This window comes from Piliocolobus tephrosceles, chromosome 7 (assembly GCF_002776525.5).
Source record: "Piliocolobus tephrosceles isolate RC106 chromosome 7, ASM277652v3, whole genome shotgun sequence".
Taxonomy (NCBI): Eukaryota; Metazoa; Chordata; class Mammalia; order Primates; family Cercopithecidae; genus Piliocolobus; species Piliocolobus tephrosceles.
This window is the reverse complement of record NC_045440.1, coordinates 97816404-97835069: the sequence shown is the minus strand read 5'-3', so window position 1 is coordinate 97835069 and position 18666 is coordinate 97816404. Positions and strand designations below refer to the sequence as shown.

Here is an 18666-nt window from a genome sequence, read left to right as displayed (position 1 = left end):
AAAAAAAAAAAAAAAAAAAAAAAAAAGGGACAAACTACTGTTCATGCAACAACATGGATAAACTGCAAAACCATACTGTTTAGTGAAAGACGTCAGACTCAGGATTACATACTGTGTGGTGTGGTTCCATTTATATGAAGTTTAAGAACAGACATAACCAATCTAGAGTTACAAAGGAGCATAGTAGTTGTCTTTGGTAGCGTCGGAGGTTGATTTGAAGGGGATATAAGGAAACTTACTAGGATAATAGCAGTGCTCTATACCTTGATCTGGGGGATGATTCCATAGGGGTATACATTTTCCAAATATATTTTGCTGTGTACTTAAGATATGTGCATTTACCAAATGCTAATTAAACTTCAATAAAACAGCAAGAAAAATGAGTTGCTTCTAATAAAGCACAAACAATATACAGTCCATATAAGTAATTCTCAAGCTTATGTGCTAATATCAAGACAATCAAAGAGATGGTGAAAGGATTTTAAAACAAAGAGAGAAAATTTAACAACGTATTGAAACATGTGAACTTGCATTTTCTTAGGAAGAGAAATATTTTATGGGACTTTCTGCTATGACTGTTAGAGGCATATGCTGAATGGATCTCAGGAATGATTTCTATTCTAGTGAATAGTACTATAGTGAAATATTCAACACTTCCTGTTTGAGTTATTTACTTAGTAACTGCTACTAAAATGCTTATAGACCATTTTTGAGCCAAAGTTTGTTTCCTTGAGGTATTTTAGACATTATAATAAAGTTGTATATGAATTTCAAAATGTATACACAAGCTACAAATAGCCTCACATATTTATAATTTAATAAATTGTTTAGTAAATTCACTAAATTTACTAAATTTAGTAAATTCTAGTGCTTATTATAATAATTGAGCTGATATGTCATAACAAAGCATAATTATGAAGTAAAGGTAGCTATTAATTCAAATACAACTTTGAAAATTAGTTCAGCAATAAATTTTACTACAAAACTTAAAATAACTATTTTATATTATCTGCATATATTAATTAGAGTACAGTGTAAACAAAGATATATTTACTAAGGAAAAGATAATGAATATTAATAATTCATTATTTCACAAACTGATTTATTATTAAAATAGCCTTTGTAGAACTTTCGCTGTTGAAAAGATTTTGTGAGAGGGAAGAAAGAATACATTCAGAAAAACAAAAAGAAGAAATAATAATCTACATATTGTTTTTCTCCATAGCTAGTGCCACGTAGGTTTAGCCAACTTTATTATTAAAGACTGCCAGATAAGAATGCCAAAAAAAAAAAAGATTGTGCATGCAAGCTTCTATCATTACAATAATATCTTTCTACAATATACTTACATTGGATAATATTAGGCTCCAAACAAAATTTACAAAATTATATTTTAGGTCATACAAACAATAAAGAGATTATTGCATACAAATAATGTGAAGATATTTTATGACTTTTATTATTATAGACCAGAAGTAGGTAAACTTTTTCTGTAAAGACCCAGACAGTTAAGTTTTGTGGGCCACAATTTCTGTAGTATAATCAGCTAACCATATGAAAATACTTCTTAGCTTGAAGTCTGTACATAAACAAGTGACAGGCTGGATTTGGTCCATCAGTCATAATTTTCTGATTCCTGACATAGATCACTAATAACCATAATTGTATCATAAAAATGCAAGCAGAGTCATTTAAAAAGTTCACACCTTTTATTTCGACAATCACTAAAATAGATCTCCCCACCCCACCCCCCCAGTAAAAGTTCCATTCCTATTTGGTATCACCCATACCAATGCCAAAGGCAGACCTCGAGACTCCATTATCATCCAACTGAAGGGGAGCAGCTGTCTCTTCTCTCCCCTCTTGATCACTGGCTGAAATCCACTTGCTCTGCAAGGATTAGGTGTTGACTCCTTCCTCACGACTAACATGCGATAGTGATTTCTCCCTCTTCTAAATCCTTTCCATTTACTCTGTTCAGACTTTACACCATTTGGCACTTTGTCAATGATAGCATCCTCCATAAAAATAATATGCTTTTAGTACATTACTTAAAACTTCATGATATATGGTTTGTAATATTAACTTTCTTATGTGTGTATTTAAAGTTATTTTTGAAGTAAAATGTAAGGTCTTTCTGGTCAAAGTCTGTGACTCCTTTTCTTTTTGTGTGTTGCTAGACAAAGGCATCCTGGTAGTGGTGAAGATGAGTACTTTTAGGCAGCTCACAGAGCTGATCTCACTTTGAGCACCATGGGAGGTAAAGACGTCAGGATAGTTGGCCTCTTGTGCAGCTGAAGTGTTTGGAAAGCCAGAACAAAGTGAAAGGAAGACCCTAGAGTGGGTCAGTTTTCTGCCAAAGATAGAGAATATAGCTATAGAATGCTCCCAGCCTACAGTGTAGAGCTGTTGTTGGGAAGTGGCTGCTCAGCCAGTGCCTGTATGCCCTAGCCTCTCATGCAGTTGGACTACATGACTAGTTCTTGCCAATGGAGTGTGAGTAGAAATGATGTCAGCCACTTCCATAACTGTCCCATAAAAACCTCGTACTATCCCCCTGCCTGCCAGCTGTATGTCAATACTCGAAGGCATATTAAAAGCCATGTTGTTAAAGGGTGTGTCAGCTTGGATCCCTGAATACCTATATAAAGCAGAGCCCTACTGTAGATTGGATATTAAGCGAGCAAGGAATATATTTCTGGGTTATGTTAGGTCATTGAAATTTGACCGATTATTTGTTTCAGCAGTTAGCATAACTTTATTTGGAACAGATGACCTCTCTGTTGTCACTGGAGTGAACTGGATATTGTTGGACTGTTTGCTGGCATTCAGTAATGCCACAGAGAAAGAAGTCTAAAGACAATCTAATTTACCCCTGTGGTTTGTGACTTGCTTATTATATTACTTTTAAGTTAAACTCAGCCATCTTTGAAATGATTATAGTCTTGATAATGTCAATATCGATATGGTAATCATAAGAATCCAGAATAAGTCCTTTGAAGTTGGCTGTATCACGTAAAGCATGCATGCACAATGTCTTTTTAAAGGTGAGATAAAGAGTTACTGTAAAATAAAATGCTGGAATAGGAACAGCTCCAGCCTCCAGCTCCCAGCATGAATGACACAGAAGATGGGCGATTTCTGCATTTTCGACTGAGATACCGGGTTCATCTCACTGGGGCATGTCGGACAGTTGGCGCTGGTCCGCGGGTGCAGCCCGATCAGCCAGAGCTGAAGCAGGGCGAGGCATCGCCTCACCTGGGAAGCACAAGGGGGAAGGGAATTCCTTTTCCTAGCCAAAGGAAATTGAGACACACAACACCTGGAAAATCGGGTAACTCCCACCCTAATACTGCGCTTTACCAAGGGTCTTAGCAAATGGCACATCAGGAGATTATATCCCACACCTGGCCCAGAGGGTCCCATGCCCATGGAGCCTCCCTCATTGCTAGCACAGGAGTCTGAGATCTAACTGTAAGGCGGCAGCGAGGCTGGGGGAGGGGCACCTGCCATTGCTGAGGCTTAAGTAGGTAAACAAAGCCTCTGGGAAGCTCAAATTGGGTGGAACCCACCACAGGTCAAGGAGGCCAGCCTGCCTCTGTAGACTCCTCCTTTGGGGACAGGGCATAGCTAAACAAAAAGCAGCAGAAACCTCAGCAGAGGTAAATGCCCCTGTCTGACAGCTTTGAAGACAGCAGTGGATCTCCCAGCACAGAGGTTGAGATCTGAGAATGGACAGACTGCCTGCTCAAGTGGGTCCCTGACCCCTGAGTAGCCTAACTGGGAGACATCCCCCACTAGGTGCAGACTGACACTTCACACCTGACATGGCGGGGCACACCCCTGAGACGAAGCTTCCAGAGCAACAATCAGACAACAACACTTGCTGTTCAGCAACATTCTATCTTCTGCAGCCTCCACTGCTGATACCCAGGCAAACAGGGTCTGGAGTAGACCTCAAGCAAACTCCAACAGACATGCAGCTGAGGGTCCTGACTGCTAGAAGGAAAACTATCAAACAGGAAGGACACCTATACCAAAACCCCATCAGTACGTCACCATCATCAAAGACCAGAGGCAGATAAAACCACAAAGATGGGGAAAAAGCAGGGCAGAAAAGCTGGAAATTCAAAAAATAAGAGCGCATCTCCCCCTCCAAAGGAATGCAGCTCATTGCCAGCAACGGAACAAAGCTGGATGGAGAATGACTTTGATGAGTTGAGAGAAGAAGGCTTCAGTTGATCAAACTTCTCAGAGCTAAAGGAGGAACTACGTAACCAGCACAAAGAAACGAAAATCCTTAAAAAAAAATGGATGAATGGATAACTAGAATAATCAATGAAGAGAAGACCTTAAAAGAACTGATAGAGATGAAAACCATAACACGAGAACTACATGACAAACACACAAGCTTCAGTAACCAACTCGATCAACTGGAAGAAAGAGTATCAGCGATTGAAGATCAAATGAATGAAATGAAGCAAGAAGAGAAGTGTAGAGAAAAAAGAGTAAAAAGAAATGAACAAAACCTCCAAGAAATATGGGATTATGTGAAAAGACCAAATCTATGTCTGATTGATGTGCCTGAAAGTGACAGGGAAAATGGAACCAAGTTAGAAAACACTCTGCAGGATATCATTGAGGAGAACTTCCCCAACCTAGTAAGGCAGGCCAACATTCAAATTCAGGAAATACAGAGAATGCCACAAAAATACTCCTTGAGAAGAGCAACTCCAAGACACATAATTGTCAAATTCACCAAAGTTGAAATGAAGGAAAAAATGTTAAGGGCAGCCAGAGAGAAAGGTCAGGTTACACAAAAAGGGAAGCCCATCAGACTGACAGCAGATCTCTTGGCAGAAACTCTACAAGCCAGAAGAGAGTGGGGGCCAATATTCAACATTCTTAACGAAAAGAATTTTCAACCCAGAATTTCATATCCAGCCAAATTAAGTTTCATAAGTGAAGGAGAAATAAAATCCTTTACAGACAAGCAAATGCTGAGAGATTTTGTCACCATGAGGCCTGCCCTACAAGAGATCCTGAAGGAAGCACTAAACATGGAAAGGAACAACAGGTACTAGCCATTGCAAAAATATGTCAAAATGTAAAGTCTATCAATGCTAGGAAGAAACTGCATCAACTAGCGAGCAAAATAACCAGCTAAGATCATAATGACAGGAATCAAGTTCACACATAACAATATGAACCTTAAATGTAAATGGACTAAAAGGTCCAATTAAAAGATACAGACTGGCAAATTGGATAAAGAATCAAGACCCATCAGTTTGCTGTATTCAGGAAGCCCATCTCACATGCAGAGACACACATAGGCTCAAAATAAAGGGATGGAGGAAGATCTACCAAGCAAATGGAAAACAAAAAAAGCAGGGGTTGCAATCCTAGTCTCTGATAAAACAGACTTTAAACCATCAAAGATCAAAAGAGACAAAGAAGGTCATTACATAATGGTAAAGGGATCAATTCATCAGGAAGAGCTAACTATCCTAAATATATATGCACCCAATACAGGAGCACCCAGATTCATAAAGCAAGTCCTTAGAGACTTACAAAGAGACTTAGACTCCTATATAATAATAATGGGAGACTTCAACACCCCACTGTCAACATTAGACAGATCAACGAGACAGAAAGTTAACAAGGATATCCAGGAATTGAACTCAACTCTGCACCAAGCGGACCTAATAGACATTTACAGAACCCTCCACCCCAAATCAACAGAATATACATTCTTCTCAGCACCACATCGCACTTATTCCAAAATTGACCACATAATTGGAAGTAAAGCACTCCTCAGCAAATGTACAAGAATAGAAATTATAACAAACTGTCTCTCAGACCACAGTGCAATCAAACTAGAACTCAGGACTAAGAAATTCAATCAAAACCACTCAACTACATGGAAACTGAACAACCTGTTCCTGAATGACTACTGGGTACATAATGAAATGAAGGAGAAATAAAGATGTTTTTTGAAACCAATGAGAACAAAGATACAACATACCAGAATCTCTGGGACACATTTAAAGCAGTGTGTAGAGGGAAATCTATAGCACTAAATGCCCACAAGAGAAAGCTGGAAAGATCTAAAATTGACACCCTAACATCACAATTAAAAGAACTAGAGAAGCAAGAGCAAACACATTCAAAAGCTAATAGAAGGCAAGAAATAACTAAGATCAGAGCAGAACTGAAGGAGATAGAGACACAAAAAAACCTCCAAAAAATCAGTGACTCCTGAAGCTGGTTTTTGAAAAGATCAACAAAATTGACAGACTGCTAGCAAGACTAATAAAGAAAAAAAGAGAGAAGAATCAAATAGACGCAATAAAAAATGATAAAGGGGATATCACCACCGACCCCACAGAAATACAAACTACCATCAGAGAATACTATAAACACCTCTATGCAAATAAACTAGAAAACCTAGAAGAAATGGATAATTTCCTGGACACTTACACTCTACACTCTCCCAAGACTAAACCAGGAAGAAGTTGAATCCCTCAATAGACCAATAGCAGGCTCTGAAATTGAGGCAATAATTAATAGCCTACCAACCAAAAAAAGTCCAAGACCAGATAGATTCACAGTCGAATTCTACCAGAGGTACAAGGAGGAGTTGGTACCATTCCTTCTGAAACTATTCCAACCAATAGAAAAAGAGGGAATCCTCCCTAACTCGTTTTATGAGGCCAACATCATCCTGATACCAAAGCCTGACAGAGATACAACAGAAAAAGGGAATTTTAGACCAATATCCCTGATGAACATCTATGCAAAAGTCCTCAATAAAATACTGGCAAACCAAATCCAGCAGCACATCAAAAAGCTTATCAACCATGATCAAGTGGGCTTCATCCCTGGGATGCAAGGATGGTTCAACATACACAAATCAATAAACATAATCCAGCATATAAACAGAACCAAAGACAAAAACCACATGATTATCTCAATAGATGCAGAAAAGGCCTCTGACAAAATTCAACAGCCCTTCATGCTAAAAACTCTCAATAAATTCAGTATTGATGGAACGTATTTCAAAATAATAAGAGCTATTTATGACAAACCCACAGCCAATATCATACTGAATGGGCAAAAACTGGAAGCATTCCCTTTGAAAACTGGCACAAGACAGGGATGCCCTATCTCACCACTCGTAGTCAACATAGCGTTGGAATTTCTGGCTAGGGCAATCAGTCAAGAGAAAGAAATCAAGGTTATTCAGTTAGGAAAATAAGTCAAATTGTCCCTGTTTGCAGATGACATGATTGTATATTTAGAAAACCCCATTGACTCAGCCCAAAATCTCCTTAAGCTGATAAGCAACTTCAGCAAAGTCTCAGGATACAAAATCAATGCGTAAAAATCACAATCATTCTTATACGCCAGTAACAGACAAACAGAGAGCCAAATCATGAATAAACTTCCATTCACAATAGCTTCAAAGAGAATAAAATATCTAGGAATCCAACTTACAAGGGATGTAAAGGACCTCTTCAAGGAGAACAACAAAACACTGCTCAGTGAAATAAAAGAGGACACAAACAAATGGAAGAACATACCATACTCATGGATAGGAAGAATCAATATCATGAAAATGGCTATACTGCCCAAGGTAATTTATACATTCAATGCCATCCCCATAAAGTTACCAATGACTTTCTTCACAGAAGTGGAAAAAACTTCTTTAAAGTTCATATGGAACCAAAAAAGAGCCCGCATTGCCAAGACAATCCTAAGTCAAAAGAACAAAGCTGGAGGCATCATGCTACCTGACTTCAAACTATATTACAAGGCTACAGTAACCAAAACATCATGGTACTGGTACCAAAACAGAGATATAGGCCAATGGAACAGAACAGAGCCCTCAGAAATAATACCACACATCTACAGTCATCCGATCTTTGACAAACCTGACAAAAACAAGAAATGGGGAAAGGATTCCCTATTTAATAAATGGTGCTGGGAAAATTGGCTAGCCATAAGTAGAAAGCTGAAGCTGGATCCTTTCCTTACTCCTTGTATGAAAATTAATTCAAATGGATTAGAGACTTAAATGTTAGACCTAAAACCATAAAAACCCTAGAAGAAAACCTAGGTAATACCATTCAGAACATAGGCATGGGCAAGGACTTCATGTCTAAAACACCAAAAGCAATGGCAACAAAAGCCAAAATTGACAAATGGGATCTAATTAAACTAAAGAGCTTCTGCACAGCAAAAGAAACTACCATCAGAGTGAACAGGCAACCTTCAGAATGGGAGAAAATTTTTGCAGTCCACTCATCCGACAAAGGGCTAATATCCAGAACCTATAAAGAAGTCAATCAAATTTACAAGAAAAAAACAAACAACCCCATCAAAAAGTGGGAAAAGGATATGAACAGACATTTCTCAAAAGAAGACATTCATACAGCCAACAGACACATGAAAAAATGCTCATCGTCACTCACCATCAGAGAAACGCAAATCAAAACCACAATGAGATACCATCTCACACCAGTTAGAATAGCAATCATTAAAAAATCAGAAAACAACAGGTGCTGGAGAGGATGTGCAGAAATAGGCACACTTTTACGCTGTTGGTGGGATTGTAAACCAGTTCAACCATTATGGAAAACAGTGTGGCGATTCCTCAAGGATCTAGAACTAGAAATACCATTTGACCCAGCCATGCCATTACTGGGGATATACCCAAAGGATTATAAGTCATGCTGCTATAAAGACACATGCACATGTATATTTATTGCGGCACTATTCACACTAGTGAAGACTTGGAATCAACTCAAATGTCCATCAGTGACAGACTGGATTAAGAAAATGTGGCACATATACACCATGGAATACTATGCAGCCATAAAAAAGGATGAGTTCGTATCCTTTGTAGAGACATGGATGCAGCTGGAAACCATCATTCTCAGCAAACTCACAAGAACAGAAAACCAAATACCGCATGTTCTCACTCATAGGTGGGAATTGAACAATGAGATCACTTGGACACAGGAAAGAGAACATCACACACCAGGTGCTACTGTGGGGTGTTGGGGGGAGGGATAGCATTAGGAGATATACCTAATGTAAATGACGAGTTAATGGGTGCAGCACACCAACATGGCACATGTATACATATGTAACAAACCTGCACGTTGTGCACATGTACCCTAGAACTTAAAGTATAATAAAAAAATTGCAAAAAAAAAAAAAAAACAAGAAATTGTGGTATACATGTATGATGGAATACTAGTCAGCCATAAAAAGTGATAAAATAATGGCATTCGCAGCAACCTGGATGGAATTGGAGACCATTATTCTAAGTGAAGTAACTCAGGAATGGAAAACCAAACATCGCGTGTTCTCACTCATAAGTGGGAGCTAAGCTACGAGGATGCAAAGGCACAAGAATGATACATTGAACTTTGGGGACTTAGGAGAAAGGATGGGAGGGAAGTGAGCAATAAAAGATTACTCATTGGGTACAGTGTACACTGCTCAGGTGATGGGTGTACCAAAATCTCACAAATCACCACTAAAGAACTTACTCATGTAACAAAATGCCACCTCTGCCCTAAAAACCTACGAAAATAAAATAAAATAATATCACTATCAGAAAAAAAAAATGCCACTGTTTTCCCTTTCTGGAATTTCTTCTTTTTATTTCTGAAAATGCAATGTAGACTAGCCACCAACATGAAGCTACATTTGTATGGAGGCAGCCTGGATGCTATCAAGATAAACTAGTTCTGTTTCTATGATTGCGTGTCCTTTGAGTGTGTGTATTTCTGCCAACCTCAGAATTTTAGGCGTTTCCGATTTCATCCATGTGCTTTAACAGGCTACAGTGAAACTCACATTATAGAGAAATAAACCTTCTTTTTTCACATTCTAAGAATTTCAGCGATGATAAAAATTTTTAGCCAGATCAATTGCAATTTAAATCCAATTTTTTTCTTGGAGTAGAGTGTATTACAGAGAATAAAAGAGGGCGCAGTGGCTCACACCTGTAATCCCAGCACTTTGGGAGGCTGAGGCGGGCAGATCACAAAGTCAGGAGATGGAGACCGTCTTGGCTAACACGGAAAAATACAAAAAAATTAGCCGGGTGTGGTGGCACATGCCTGTAGTCCCAGCTACTTGGGAGGATGAGGCAGGAGAATCACTTGAACCTGGAGGCAGAGGTTGCAGTGAGCCAAGATTGTGCCACTGTACTCCAGCCTGGGCAACAGAGTGAGACTCTGTCTCAAAAAAAAAAAAAAAAAAAAAAAGAACAGTTTTTTTAACTATTCTATTTTTTTAAATAAAGTCTAATATGTATAGAATTTTAAATCTCCTTCTTAAAAATAAATTACTCTCTTGCCGTGAGGATAAAGTCTGCACTTCTAAACATGATTCATTTGTTCTTCTTGTCCAGGCTCTTGTTTACCTCAGTGTTCCACCCTCCTACCACTGTGCATCTTGCATTCTATGCAGCAGCCACTCTGAATTCCTTTCCATTTCTCCGGTGTGCTTTGCTTTGTCTCATCTCCTGCCTTTGCACACACAGGTCCCTGTGCCAAGGTGCAGTACCCACCTCCTCCCTCCCTCTTCATTCTCCTTAGCTTACTTCCACTCAGTCTTCAGGTCCCAGCTTAGATGTAATTTCTTTCCCAGAAAGAAATTATAAGGTGTTAAGTCTTGAAAGACTTAAATTAATGATCAGTTATTAAGTTAATGATTAAGTTAATGATCAACTTAAGTTAATGATCAGTGTCCTTTAGAATGTAGGCTTTGTAAGGTCAGGGTAGATCTTTTTGATGCTAACATTAATGCATATCATAGTGTACAGAACATAGTACATGCTCAGAAAATATTAATTGAATGTTGCTGAATCTAGAACAATCCTCATATGATGTTGTGGTCTACGACATCACATAGAAAATGATGTTACTGACCTACTAACCAAAGGACACTTGTCTTGAATTATGTTATACCCAGGATCACCTGAGGCCAAAAGAACTAAAGTAGGGAAAGAGTAGGGCGTAGGACATAAGTTGTCCTTTGTATAGTAAATAATTGTATTCAGTGACCAAATTCATGACTTTAAACTCATTATATACTAACTGACTGAAATAGGGTAATAGAGACTGACTTTGAAAAATAAAAAAAGGTCAAAAAATAACATACACACAATTTACAAAAGAAACCCTTCTCTGATTTGGATAATTTAGGCTTGCAAGATTTGCTTCTTCTAATCTAGACATTCAGGGGAAACCATCAGGCAGCAGCAGACCAGATGCTCCTCTCTGGGCAACCATCACTGCTTGTCAGCATATGCTCATTGATTTTGGAGTTCCTCTTTGAACTAACATTTGACTTGATCCAGAGTATTTCTGAGGTTGTATATTTTGCTGTCTCAACATTTGCTCTTGATATTAATCTCTCCATCCTCCCTCTTCCATGTGGCCTTGTATTTCTAATCACGACCATCCACAATAATCTTCCTGCTTCAAGCTTCACACTTGTATAATGACAGCTGGTGTCAAACCAAGCTGTCCTCCACATTCCCAGGACAGAAGCCTGTGGCTGCTGCCATTTCCACCACCATCATGGCAATGCTCTTGGCAGACTCAAGGCCTCGGAACCTGGCACTCAAATGCCAAGGCTTCTGGGAGTATGGCAGGCATTGAGGTATGGGGATAGGCTCGGTGGGGAGAGGGAATGTTTGCCTGTAACTATTTCTCTGACATACATAAATACAGCAGAACTAGGGAGACTTTAAAAAAATGGCAGCATGGCAATCAGAATTTTTCTTTGGCCACAGACTGTGATGTAGAAGAAGAAAAGCTCTCAGCTCTACACCGCAGCATCATCGGTTTACCAGTGCATTCTCATTCACAGGGCTGGAGGGAGAAGGCTCATACAAGGGTGTTTGCTAGAGCCAGTTGACCAGAAAGTATTATTGAAAGTCTTAAATGGATAATGAGAGATATTTTTGTATATTACATGTACAAATGCTTAGCAATCCATGGCTGGGTTTTTACCTTGTGTAACTGATAATACTGGAAGGCACCAACTCCACCTTGTTCTTCTGCAGTCCAGAGCACCAGCCGCAGAGTCCTCTTTGGACGCAGCCCTGGGAAAATAATAAAACAAAAAAAGTGATACTTTAGTTGATTTTGAATTTTATAAAAAAATGGCAGGGTCCCTCATCTGCCACGTGGAGGCAGGAGGAAATCAGAGGCACTCATCTCTCACTGGTGTGGTTACCTCCTTCAGGGTATGGCTGGCAAAACAAAGAGCAACTTCAGGGCTGATCTTCAGCCCAGGTTAATGGAGAAAGGGGCTGTGACAAATGCAGTTTGCAGGCCAGAAAGGGAGAGCCTCTCATCACATCCTTACCTGGATATCCTGCCCAGAAGAACCCAATGGATGGCCAAGATCAGTGAGATACTAGATCATATCTGGAAGATGCAGTTAGGACAACCCCAAGCAGATTGTGGGGTCTTTCAATGATCTTAATTGAAATTAAATCGTTTGGGTCTACTTAAGGATAAGCCGTGTAGGGGATGACTTTTTAGTCTAAACATACAAGCATAGCTAGATGCCCATGCTATCTTCAGTAATGTAATAACTGAAAAGCAGATTCAACAGTTATGCTTCCCCATGGCCAATTTCTTCTCCTACTTGGAAATAGAAGGTCATTCCCTTAAGGTCAATGAAAATTAATTGAATGAAGATGATATTTATTGACCTTATTACTACACAAACAGCTTGGTGGCAATTTTATTGACTTGTGATACACAAATTTGTATCCTGGACTTGTTAAAGTTTATGGCAGATGTGGTGGATCCAGAACTATTTTTGGCTGACAATGTCTGCTCAGTAAAAGTTACCTACAAGGAAGCTGTTTCTGAAGTTAAAAAAACGGCGAAAGAGTGTGCTAAAAGTGCTACTTTGTGACTAAGAATTAATAACTGTTCTGATTCAGACTGATAATGGCGTTTCTGAGAAATAACAAAGGCAGAAAATGTGAAGCTGTGCTTAAATCTTATTAAGAGGATTCGTTTTCCCTCCTCCTCATGGGGAGCCATAGGAAGGGTTAAAATGGACTTTGAGTGGCTCTGAGATGGACACACCCGATATCTCAAGTATAACCACATATGTGCTGCCACCCAGGTATATGGCCCTTGAAGGAGCCAGCTGGCTAGCTGCAGCCTGGATGACAAATGCACCTGGGACACAGAGCTCTCTCCTGTCTCTTACAGGCTTCAAGAGGCACTCTCCTTTCCTAAGCCTAGTGCTAAGGAGCTGAAAAGGAGGAGCTACACTTTTTTTATGAAATTGAATATAGTTGTGAAATCACTTTATACTTCAGCATGTTAACATAATTTAAAAAGCATAGGTTTAGGATGCAGGCTGACGATAGTTGCAGTTAAAACATGGACAAGCAATTTCTACATTCAGTTCCTCAGCAATCCTATTGGTGTTTCCATCGAGGTCCATATAGAATCCAACTTCTCATCTTGGCCACTACTGTGGTCTAAACCCCCACCCTCTGTTGTCTGGATTGCTGCAGTGGCCTCCTAACTGGGCTTGTTGCTGAAGCCCTCACCTCTCTTCAGGTGATGCTCCACACTGTAACCAGGAGAGTGTTTGCAAAACCTAAGCCAGATCATGTCATTTCTTGGCTCAAAACCTCCAATAACCAGAAGTAAGCTTCTGGAAGACAGGGATCTATGCTTTTTATTCATTGTAATATCGCCAATTCCTAGATTGTTTGACACATATTAGGTGCCCAATAAATGGTACTGAAGGAACAAATAAATGCAAAGCTTAGTATCTTGATTAGAATGAAATTTGAAGCCACTTCTCCAGTCTCATCTTCTAAAAGTCTTCTGCTAGCTCATTCCCAGGCAAGGTGTTGTATTTGAAAAAGGCAGACAGATCTGGTGAATCCTGCTATCATTTGGCACTAGCTGTGTAACTACTGGGAAATTTATCTACCTGAAATTATGCCTCTTTATCTGAAAGATGAAGATAACATTATGTGCCTATGCCATAACCCCTTCTCAAATGGAATGAGATGTGATAACACATGTAAGAAAACCTGGGGCTGGCATGTAATTGGCATTCAACAAGTGAACAATAAAACCACATAACACACTTTCACCTCACAGAGTAGAAGGAATATCTAAATGCCCAGAGAGGAAATTCTTCCAAAGGCCTTTGAATACTTGGAGAACAAGAATTCTAGAGTGCCCACTGCTTGCTCTACCGAGTCAAACCACCTGCCCACATACCTAGCATAAACTTACTAAACTGTTGTCTGAGGAAGAAATCTAATCAGGATTGCTAAAGATAACAATCTTTGGTTTCTTTCAAAGGAATGTGCTTAAAGTCAGTTTAAACGAAATGACTTGCTTGTGACAGGTAAAAATAAGAAAGGATAAAGTACTATTATTGTTTATATGTTGCAAATAAAAATTCCAAACATTTTTTAAATCCACAAAAGGAAAAAATACACTTTCTTTTTACATATCTGTGCACCTACCAGTAAAATACTACCAAATTATTAAAATGACAAAATTCTCTAAATTAGAATAAACAGGCAGCACAGGCTGTAGAATATTCATTTTTAAAAAGCAAACGCTCTGAATATCCCCATAGATTTTGTGTGCCACATGAAAGTTATTATCCTATAGGGATAGTCTCCTTTACATTCCAAATCAGTCACATGGCCAGTGATGTATTAAGGTAATAAAGAGGTAATTGATTTGAAGTGAGGAATGCTAAGGCCTCAGCACAACAACAGCATAGTTGGTGCATAGCTCGCCCTGAAAAGACTAACAAGTCTGCTCAAGCCCTTGAGAAGCTTAGCACCCATTAGCAGGGAACCCTAGCACCTACTTGACAGAGTGAAGGCCTTAGGAAGAAGTTAGGAAGCCAATGGATTAGCAAATATTGAGTCCAAAGTCTCTTTCTACTCTGACAGTCTGATTGTCCCTGAACCTGAGAGAAATGCGTGAGGCTTCATTCAAGAACTAGACCTTAAACCTAGTGGGGAGTTCAGGTCCCCTCTCTACCCAGATCCATGATGGACAGTGTGGAGTACAGAAAGGCATTGGCTGTGGAGTCTGAATGAGCCGTGTTTCACTCCTGGCTCTGCCGCTTCTGGCTCTGTGAGATTAGATTAATTATAATACCTAATCTCTTCATCTATATAATAAGGAAAATGGTAATTGCCTGATGGGATTGTTATGAAAGTTAAATGAAACAAGGCAAATGTATATCAAGCATAGTCCCTTGCACATAGTAGGTTTTCAAGAATTGTTTATTAGCTTTTCTCTCCATCACTCTAGACCTTTCTGGTCAGTGCCAACAGTCACCAGGGAGAGCGTGTGGTAGAACGAGGTGAGACGCATGGTGCTCAGGTCATTTCTTTAGGAGCCCCAGAACACTTTTGTTTATACAGAATGCCTAAGCCCAGTCAAGGGAAAAAACAGATTTCATCTAACCTGTAGGAAAACACATAATTTCTTTCAGTACAAAAAGCTCCCTCATCCCAATATAGAGCATATCCAAATCTAAATAAATAGAAACAAGTTCTTCCCTTTTAAAATGAGGGCCAATCAGAATGTTTAGTTTTTGGATAAAGTCAAAAGGCTAAATATATCTGAAATCTGAAGACAATTGATATAAGGACATCTATATTTATCATTTTCAAATGATAGAATTTATTGTGTATCTTAAATCCAAACTAGTTTGAAAAACCATAAGTCTTAAATATATACAAGAAAGCAACAACAAAAACAATAATAAAGCAATAACAATGGTAGCAACAAAACAAGTGATATGAGGTCAAATGTATGGAATTAATTCTGTGGCAGATTTGGGTTAAGTGGAAGCTATGTTGTAAGCCTGGCCCCTATTCTGTCATAGCTTGGTAGCATGCAGCTCCAGTCCAAGGCAAGCACATGAGAGAAAGTCCTAGAATTAGAAGAGGCAGGGAGGACCCTGCTGAGTCTTAGCTGGTTAGGAGTCAGGTCTCATTGAGGTTTTGTTAGGGGAGAGGCAATCAGTTCTCCTATAAATGTATAGAAGGTACCAGAGATGCCTTGACCTCCTGGAATCTACAGTACCACTTCCAGATAATACAACAGTTTATAGCCATCATGGTTTTCCTTTAAAACAACATCAACTACCAATAATGTGTCAGAACTTGGTTTTGGTTTATGAAATAGGATATACATGCATTTCATTTTCATTTCATTGAGGAGAATACTAATACCAGGGGGAAGAGAAATTATGAAAAAAAATTTCTTTGGATTTTTTTTCATTATTCTTAAATTTAAAGAATTCTAAGAGAAAAAATTATGATTAAGCTGATAATTTGAAAGGTCAGTTGACTGTCTTACACTTGCACAAAGAGAGGGGCAGAGCAAAGTAAACTTGGCTCTCAGCAGGAAAAGATTAATCAATTCAGCCTTGTAGACAACTTTCCTAAATCATGAAATCTATAGAACACTGTTAACAATATGTGTTGACCCCAACACCCATTTACTATTCGGTTTCAACCCTCCAGAACTATAGATAAGTATTGTTCTCCCTTCTGTGATCTAACTTTGCAGAGAAAACACAACTTCATTCTGCAGTAAATATACTCATTTTCTACTAGTTCACAAATACAACTGTTGTCCCACTCTCTTTCAGCAACAGCTCAGAAGAGAGTGCCTACACTTATATTCCTGCAATAAACTTAACTAATAAGAGTACAGTACCTGAGATACAAAAGTAAATAATGACATGGTAGCGTGTGAATTGAATGGCAAGAGGTAGTAAAGCAGAGTGGTTACATGCATGGGTTTGGGGGTTGAGACCTCTTTCTGCTTTGGGCAAATTACATAATCTGTCATATAATTTATGAGCACATTATCACTGATAAAATAGGGGCATGGTTAGACAAAGATAAATTATTTTAGTGAACTAAACTGCAACTACTTCTCTTTAAAGGCAGGAACAGAAGATCACCTTGAAGAAGATCTTTGTTCTTGGAAGAATCCCTTGGTGTCTTTCTTAGTTATGTAAATATAAAGCAATTAGGCACTTTGGGGAAGCATTAGGGCAGGGCAACAAAATGTTTTTTAAACTCCATCTTGCAAACTGCTACCTTTTGAGCCACCCCAAGAAACAATCTGCACACTTGTCAGGGGAAGAATCAGTGTGGGAAAAGGAGCCCAGGGCCTTCTGGAGGGAAGCCCTAGTGTCCTCATCCCATTTCTGTGACTGGAGGCTAGGAATGAGAGACCTATTGGCTCAGGGTGACACTGACTAAGGTCCCAGAGCAGGGAAGTTCCTGGAAGCCATGGAAATAAAGTGATCCTAATGAAAGGAGGAATCTGGACTGTTGATCTGAGCTCAACAAAATGGCCTCAGGTTCTAGGGGAAGGACTAATTTCAGACTAGCATGAGGCCAACTCCAGAAGCACCTCCAGACCAGCCAGCCTGGCCCAGTGGTTACAATTTAGGGAACAATGGCTGAGGATGGAAATGTAAACAAAGGGAGTTGTAACCTTGTCACCCAAAATGGTTACCCTGTGACATGGATGTGCAAACAGTGCCATATAGCAGACACCAGGGATGGCAGAAGTCACAGACAGATACAACTACGGGCTTCTGCAGGAGGACTGACCCATTTGGTCTGAGTAAAGTCAGGATTCATGGACAATTCAGGGGCAGTGGGAGGGATCTCAAGAGGAGATAATAGACTTCCTGCTAATAAGCCCTGTGGAGACTTGGGTGATTAACTGTAAAGAAGATTAAAGAGATGTGATAATATTTATAACCTGTGTTTGTGGAACAGGTCTTAACAGCTATAATTTCCATAATTCAAAGGCAACAGTCCTACCTCATTATAATGATTAAGATACTATTAGCCAGGAAAATCACTATTAATCATTGGTGAAGCAGAAACATTATGACTCCAAGTACATAAAGGCCATTTCTGGCCTAACCCAGTTTTCCACTCTCATCCTCTGCTTCTGCTTATTTTTTTAAAAATTTTTTTATTTCCATAGGTTATTGGGGAACAGGTGGTGTTTGGTTACATGAGTAAGTTCTTTAGTGATGATTTGTGAGATTTTGGTGCACCCATCACCTGAGCAGTATACACTGCACCCAATTTGTGGTCTTTTATCCCTCAACCCCTTCCCACCTTTCCCCGAGTCCGCAAAGTCCACTGTGTCTTTCTTATGCCTTTGCATCATCATGGCTTGGCTCCCACATATGAGTGAGAACATACAATGTTTGTTTTTCCATTCCTGAATTACTTCACTTAGAATAATAGTCTCTAATCTCATCCAGGTCACTGCGAATGTCATTAATTAATTCCTTTATATGGTTGAGTAGTATATATACACTATATATATAGTATATATATATACACACACACACACTACAGTTTCTATATATATAGTAGTATATATATGTGTATATATATGTGTGTGTGTGTATATATATATACATAGTGGTTGGTTCCACGCTTTTGGAATTGCAAATTGTGCTGCTATAAACACGTGTGTGCAAGTATCTTCTTCATTTAATGACTTCTTTTCCTCTGGGTAGACATACCCAGAGGTGGGATTGCTGGATCAAATGGTAGTTCTACTTTTA

The 18666-nt window shown here is 39.1% G+C and overlaps 1 protein-coding gene and 1 long non-coding RNA gene across 2 annotated transcripts in view; one reads left to right on the top strand and one right to left on the bottom strand.

Moving 5' to 3' along the window:
* Positions 1 to 18666, bottom strand: part of CPQ (carboxypeptidase Q) — a 519617-nt gene that overhangs the window by 112219 nt on the left and 388732 nt on the right. The window contains exon 6 of the mRNA XM_023183981.2: positions 12039 to 12130. Coding sequence (XP_023039749.1) covers positions 12039 to 12130 — 92 coding nt within the window. The remainder of the gene's footprint in view (positions 1 to 12038; positions 12131 to 18666) is intronic.
* LOC111520889 overlaps positions 1 to 18666 on the top strand; it is a 508845-nt gene that overhangs the window by 420994 nt on the left and 69185 nt on the right. The gene's annotated exons all lie outside the window — the stretch shown is intronic.